The sequence below is a fragment of the Salvelinus fontinalis genome, chromosome 5 (assembly GCF_029448725.1).
Source record: "Salvelinus fontinalis isolate EN_2023a chromosome 5, ASM2944872v1, whole genome shotgun sequence".
NCBI lineage: Eukaryota > Metazoa > Chordata > Actinopteri > Salmoniformes > Salmonidae > Salvelinus > Salvelinus fontinalis.
The window spans coordinates 4791420-4798725 of record NC_074669.1 but is presented as its reverse complement, the minus strand read 5'-3'; the positions used below and the strand labels follow the sequence as shown (position 1 = coordinate 4798725).

Here is a 7306-nt window from a genome sequence, read left to right as displayed (position 1 = left end):
TCTTACCTGGAACTGGGCGCCGATGCTGGGTGACTACAGGGTGAGAGAGGAGTCTTACCTGGAACTGGGGGCTGATGCTGGGTGACTACAGGGTGAGAGAGGAGCCTTACCTGGAACTGGGGGCTGATGCTGGGTGTTGGTTTGAGGACTGTGAAGTGATGAAGGACCCAGAGCCACTAAAGGGTCAGAGAGGAGTCTTACCTGGAACTGGGCACTGATGCTGGGTGACTACAGGGTGAGAGAGGAGTCTTACCTGGAACTGGGCGCTGATGCTGGGTGACTACAGGGTGAGAGAGGAGTCTTACCTGGAACTGGGCACTGATGCTGGGTGACTACAGGGTGAGAGAGGAGTCTTACCTGGAACTGGGCACTGATGCTGGGTGACTACAGGGTGAGAGAGGAGTCTTACCTGGAACTGGGCGCTGATGCTGGGTGTTTTCTTCTTCTTGTGCAGGAGGAGGAGGGACTTGGTGATGCGGTCGTGGAGGGTCACGCTGCTCAGGTACCTCAGAGACTTCACGTCCAGCAGGTGCTGCACAGATACAGGAACCGTCATGAGAACACGGTCAGACACTATAGTATTCCTCTTCTAAGGCCAAACTGTTACTGTCCATCTATGCTCGTCTCCATAAAGCTCTGTAAGTTCACTGTCGTGATGAAATCCATTACTTCACTATTGACACTTTCTCCTAGAATAGATCATATGTCCATAGAGAAAATATCACTTGTACTTTCAAGGTGTAAAATGAACACGACTTTGTCAGGACCTTACCTTCGGTAAGCTGGGCTTGGACTTGTAGTTTTTGTTCCGCCTGTGGAAGAGAGATTGGTTCTCAGATATATACTAAAGAATGAACATACATTGAACACACATTGACCACTGCCTGTCCATGGTTTCTGACTGTGGCCTGAGCGTTCATGGTGATGGTCACACTTGTCAATACTCTACGCCCTGTGCTCTCCACCAGGAGAATCATATGGACACACATTGACCGTGGATTGAACACTGGCTGATCATGGTTCGAGTGGCCAGACTCGAACTGCTGTACACACCTTTTCTATTCATACTGTATACTGTCCATACATACCATTCACCTAGATGTATAAGTGTTCCTAATGTTTTGTCCACTCAGTGTAGCTGTATTTATACTCTCACTCTGACTCTGGGTCCTAGACTTCTAATATTTCTGTCTTAATGTCTTTGTCCTTTTTAACTTTTAGATTGTGTGTTATTGTAGTACTGCACCAGTGATAACGTCTGCAAAAACGGTGTACACGACCGATACACTTGATTTGACTTTGTAGTCATACTCACATGAGGATGCTCTGTGCCCTCTCCAGCAGCTTGCTGCTAGTAGAGTTGAAGAAGATGCCATCATCAAACTCTGAGCCAGAGGAGGACAGACCACCCTGTCTGGAGCGACGCCCGTTACAGCCCACACCATAACCATCCCTAGAGGAGAGATAGAGTGACAGAAAGAGAGAGAGGGGGGAGAGGGAGCGGAAGAGAGAGAGAGAGATATTTTATCCATAATTTTTATCCATAAAAGTACATTTATGTTTTGAGAATCCATAAAACAGTGTGATAGGTACCTGGTGGGCTTTTCTTTCAGTGTGTTGCTGCCCTGGAGGTCTGACAAGGGGGTCCGGGGATTCTTTCGAGTGATATCTGTGCAAGACAGAGATGGAAGGAAGGACGGACAGAGAGTTGAGGAGAGAGAGCGTTGAGGAGAGAGAGAGTTGAAGAGAGAGAGAGAGACATGAGGAGAGAGAGAATTGAGAGAGAGAGAGACATGAGGAGAGAGAGAGTTGAGGAGAGAGAGAGAGACATGAGGACAGAGAGAGACATGAGGAGAGAGAGAGTTGAGGAGAGAGAGAGAGAGTTGAGGAGAGAAAGAGAGACATGAGAAGAGAGAGACATGAGGAGAGAGAGAGAGAGAGAGAGAGAGAGAGAGAGAGAGAGAGAGAGAGAGAGAGAGAGAGAGAGAGAGAGAGACATGAGGAGAGAGAGAGTTGGAGACAGGGAGACATGAGGAGAGAGAGAGAGAGAGAGAGAGAGAGAGTGAGAGAGAGAGAGAGAGAGAGAGACATGAGGAGAGAGAGAGAGTTGGAGACAGAGAGACATGAGGAGAGAGAGTTGAGGAGAGAGAGAGAGACATAAGGAGAGAGAGACATGAGGAGAGAGAGAGAGCGAGAGAGAGAGAGAGAGAGAGACATGAGGAGAGAGAGAGTTGGAGACAGAGAGAGACATGAGGAGAGAGAGAGACATGAGGAGAGAGAGTTGAGGAGAGAGAGAGTTGAGGAGAGAGAGAGAGACATGAGGAGAGAGAGAGACATGAGGAGAGAGAGAGTTGAGGAGAGAGAGAGACATGAGGAGAGAGAGAGAGAGACATGGGGAGAGAGTTAAGGAGAGAGAGAAAGACATGAGGAGAGAGAGAGAGAGTTGAGGAGAGAGAGACATGAGGAGAGAGAGAGAGTTGAAGAGAGACAGAGAGACGAGGAGAGAGAGAGAGAGTTGAAGAGAGACAGAGAGACGAGGAGAGAGTGAGAGACATGAGGAGAGAGAGAGAGTTAAGGAGAGAGAGAGTTAAGGAGAGAGCGAGAGTTGAGGAGAGAGAGAGACATGAAGAGAGAGAGAGAGTTGAGGAGAGAGAGAGAGTTGAGGAGAGAGAGAGTTGAGGAGAGAGATAGAGTTGAGGAGAGAGAGAGAGACATGAGGAGAGAGAGAGAGACATGAGGAGAGAGAGAGAGTTGAGGAGAGAGAGAGACATGAGGAGAGAGAGAGACATGAGGAGAGAGAGAGAGTTGAGGATAGAGTGAGAGACACGAGGAGAGAGAGAGAGTTGAGGATAGAGTGAGAGACACGAGGAGAGAGAGAGAGTTGAGGATAGAGTGAGAGACACGAGGAGAGAGAGAGAGTTGAGGATAGAGTGAGAGACACGAGGAGAGAGAGAGAGTTGAGGATAGAGTGAGAGACACGAGGAGAGAGAGACATGAGGAGAGAGAGAGAGACATGAAGAGAGAGAGAGAGAGTTGAGGATAGAGTGAGAGACACGAGGAGAGAGAGAGAGTTGAGGATAGAGTGAGAGACACGAGGAGAGAGAGAGAGACATGAAGAGAGAGAGAGAGAGTTGAGGAGAGAGAGAGGGATACACATACAACTCCATTATTGAATCGTGATATCAGATCAAGTAAGAACAAGATATTGGATCAAGTGAGTTCTCTCTGCCACCACACGGCAAGCGGTACCGGAGCGCCAACTCTAGGTCCAGAAGGTTTCTTAACAGCTTCTACCCCCACGCCATAAGACTCCTGAACATCTAACCAAGTGGATACCCAGACTAATTGCATTGACCCCCCCCCCCCTTTTTTTACGCTGCTGCTATTCTCTGTTTATTATCTATCCATAGTCACTTTAGTCAGTCTCACCCAGATATCATATTCAAAACTGCAAACATTTCTCTCTACCTTATGGCAAAATGTGTACAATTCCAGGAAATTAGTTATAAAATTGGGTACGCAGACCCACGAGCAATTGCGGCCCCTCATGACGAGTTCAGATTTTTTGTGGCCCCCACCCCCCATCAAAGTTGCCCACCCACCATCAAAGTTGCCCACCCCCCATCAAAGTTGTCCACCCCCCATCAAAGTTGCCCATCCACCATTAAAGTTGCCCATCCACCATCAAAGTTGCCCATCCCCCATCAACGTTGCCCATCCCCCATCAATGTTGCCCATCCCCCATCAAAGTTGCCCATCCCCCATCAAAGTTGCCCATCCACCATCAAAGTTGCCCATCCCTGTGTTAAATGATAAAAAACGTCTGTAAATATCACAGGGTTGGGCCTTTAATCGAGTGACAACAAGTTAATTCAGAACTAGCTAATTGTTTGCTTCCTTATTTGTAAGCCCAGGAAAAGAGAGGTAGCAGAGAGCACTGTGGGACTTGGAGTTTTCTTACTGTATTTCTCATCTTTGCATCTCTGCAGGATCTCCAGGCTCCTCTGGTGCACAGGGTGGTGGAGGAAGCTGAAGCTGTCCACAGTCTTGACAACACACGGTACAGCAGCATCATTCACTGAGAGAGAGAGAGAGAGAGAGAGAGAGAGAGAGAGAGAGAGAGAGAGAGAGAGAGAGAGAGAGACAGAGACAGAGACAGAGACAGAGACAGAGAGACAGAGACAGAGAGAGAAGGAGAGGAAGAGAGGAAGAGAGGAAGAGAGTGGAATAATTCATGTGTTAAGTTTGCGAAAAGTTTGACAATGTCATGCAACTGAAGGAGATGAAGGCTAATGTGGAAGCTCAACATGTAATAATAGGAGATGAAGGCTAATGTGGAAGCTCAACATGTAATAATAGGAGATGAAGGCTAATGTGGAAGCTCAACATGTAATAATAGGAGATGAAGCCTAATGTGGAAGCTCAACATGTAATAATAAGAGATGAAGACTAATGTGGAAGCTCAACATGTAATAATAGGAGATGAAGACTAATGTGGAAGCTCAACATGTAATAATAAGAGATGAAGACTAATGTGGAAGCTCAACATGTAATAATAAGAGATGAAGACTAATGTGGAAGCTCAACATGTAATAATAGGAGATGAAGACTAATGTGGATGAGTGGCAGCTCCTACATCATCAGTGGTCGGGGGGAGAGCTCAAACTCCTTCACCTCTGAAAGACCAGGATGTTACCTTGCCACTGTTGTTCTTTCTGGATATAGAAATGGTTGAATACCCCTAAAGCCAGGGGAGGTATCAATGGTGATGAATAACGAAAAAGAGCTGCGTTTAGGTTTGTGAAGACAAGCTTGTCTAATCACAGAGAATGTTCAGGAGTCATATTGTGTGAGAAGGATACTTGTTGTCTCATTCAAACCCGGGGAAAAGTACAACATTTGAGCGGTTGCTATTTCTGACAGCCCACCGAGGCTAACACGTGGGGGACTCTGGGGGGAGAAAACTCACATCACGGGAGGCATCCGGCTCTCTGTCACTCGGAAAGAGGGGTGAGAGTGTGTCTGGGAGAGTATACATGTTCAAGAGTGTGTGTGTGTCTATTTCAGTGAGTTTATACGTGTACATGTCTGTGTGTATAGCCATTTTAGTTTTATTTTATCTTTATTTAACTAGGCAGATCAGTTAAGAACAAATTCTTATTTTCAACGACGGCCTAGGAACAGTGGGTTAACTGCCTTGTTGAGGCCTAGGAACAGTGGGTTAACTGCCTTGTTGAGGCCTAGGAACAGTGGGTTAACTGCCTTGTTGAGGCCTAGGAACAGTGGGTTAACTGCCTTGTTGAGGCCTAGGAACATTGGGTTAACTGCCTTGTTGAGGCCTAGGAACAGTGGGTTAACTGCCTTGTTGAGGCCTAGGAACAGTGGGTTAACTGACTTGTTCAGGGGCAGAACAACAGACTTATACCTTGTCAGCTCGGGGATTCGAACTTGCAACCTTTCGATTACTAGTCCAACGCTCTAACCACTAGGCTACCTGCCACCTCTACACTCTAACCACTAGGCTACCTGCCACCTCTACACTCTAACCACTAGGCTACCCGCCACCTCTACACTCTAACCACTTGGCTACCTGCCGACTCTAAGCTCTAACCACTAGGCTACCTGCCGCCTCTACACTCTAACCACTAGGCTACCTGCCACCTCTACACTCTAACCACTAGGCTACCTGCCGCCTCTAAGCTCTAACCACTAGGCTACCTGCCGCCTCTACGCTCTAACCACTAGGCTACCTGCCACCTCTACACTCTAACCACTAGGCTACCTGCCACCTCTACACTCTAACCACTAGGCTACCTGCCGCCTCTACACTCTAACCACTAGGCTACCTGCCGCCTCTACACTCTAACCACTAGGCTACCTGCCGCCTCTACACTCTAACCACTAGGCTACCTGCCGCCTCTACACTCTAACCACTAGGCTACCTGCCACCTCTACACTCTAACCACTAGGCTACCTGCCGCCTCTAAGCTCTAGGCTACCTGCCGCCTCTACACTCTAACCACTAGGCTACCCTGCCGCCCCATGTATATGGCTACACCAGCAGTCTATGGTCTCACCAGTCTTCTTGTCGGCGTGTCTCTTCCCAGCCTCCCTGAAGGCCACCATGGCTCTGAAGTAGGTTCTGAGGACGGCCCAGCGGAAGGTGGCCACCGGGTCGATGCCCATCAGGCCACAGATGAAGGCGTTCTTACTGCTCTTCAACAGGGCCACGATGTCCGGACGCATGTGATCAGTGTTCTTCTCCCTGAAGTCCTGCAGGGGCAGAATATAGTGATGAGATCTATCCACTGGATCTACTATACAGTCCAGGCAGTCCGTCTCTGTTTCAGTCTGTTTGATGCTTAACATACAGTGCATTCTGAAAGTATTCAGACCCCTTGACTTCTTCCATATTTTGTTATGTAACAGCCTTATTCTAAAATTTATTAAATGGTTATTGTCCCTCAATCTGCACACAACACCCCATAATGACAGTACTTACTCAGTACTTTGTTGAAGCACCTTTGGCAGCAATTACAGCCTCAAGTCTTCTTGCGTATGACGCTACAAGCTTGTCACATAAAGACTCAATCATGGACACTCTTACTGACAGTTGTGGTGCTTCGCGTGATGTATTGTTGTCTCTACCATCTTTCCCTTTGTGCTGTTGTCTGTACCCAATAATGTTTGTACCATGTTTTGTGCTGCTGCCATGTTGTGTTGCTACCATGTTGTTGCCATGTTGTGCTGCTACCATGTTGTGTTGCTACCATGTTGTTGCCATGTTGTGTTGCTACCATGTTGTTGTTATGTTGTGTTTCTACCACGCTGTGTTGTCATGTGTTGTTGCCTTAGGTCTCTCTTTATGTAGTGTTGTGGTGTCTCGCTTGTCGTGATGTGTTTTGTCCTATATTTTTATTGTATTTTGTATTTTTCAGTGTATATTTATTAGAGGCCCAGTAGCCTACATTTAGGCTACCATTAATGGACAAACCTTGCCAGTAGTGTCCGTCAGTAATATCACAACTCTGACATAACGCTATCATATAGGCTGACACACAGAGCTGCTGTGAGCGAATGATTGACGGATGGGTTGTGACTGACACTGAATCTACAGGGACATGTGGTCACGTCAGCAGTCCTTACCTTGATGCCGTACTTGACTTTGCCGGCGTAGTGACAGATAATAAAGGCGGGCTCCATGACGGCGGGGAACTCGATGTAGCTGTTCCCCTCATGCTGCCGTTTGAACTTGTCCAGCAGGGTCTGGTTAGAGGCCTGGGGGAAACTAAAGGAACAGAGAAGA

General features: G+C 47.6%; 1 protein-coding gene across 10 annotated transcripts in view; it reads right to left on the bottom strand.

Annotated features, from left to right (window-relative positions):
- LOC129854933 (unconventional myosin-IXAa-like) overlaps positions 1-7306 on the bottom strand; it is a 290182-nt gene that overhangs the window by 68777 nt on the left and 214099 nt on the right. For all 10 annotated transcript variants that reach the window (XM_055922128.1, XM_055922134.1, XM_055922125.1 and 7 more), the window contains 7 exons: positions 7147-7288; positions 6078-6273; positions 3962-4078; positions 1594-1669; positions 1316-1453; positions 773-812; positions 410-532 (listed from right to left, as the gene is read on the bottom strand). In XM_055922128.1, coding sequence (XP_055778103.1) covers positions 410-532; positions 773-812; positions 1316-1453; positions 1594-1669; positions 3962-4078; positions 6078-6273; positions 7147-7288 — 832 coding nt within the window. The remainder of the gene's footprint in view (positions 1-409; positions 533-772; positions 813-1315; positions 1454-1593; positions 1670-3961; positions 4079-6077; positions 6274-7146; positions 7289-7306) is intronic.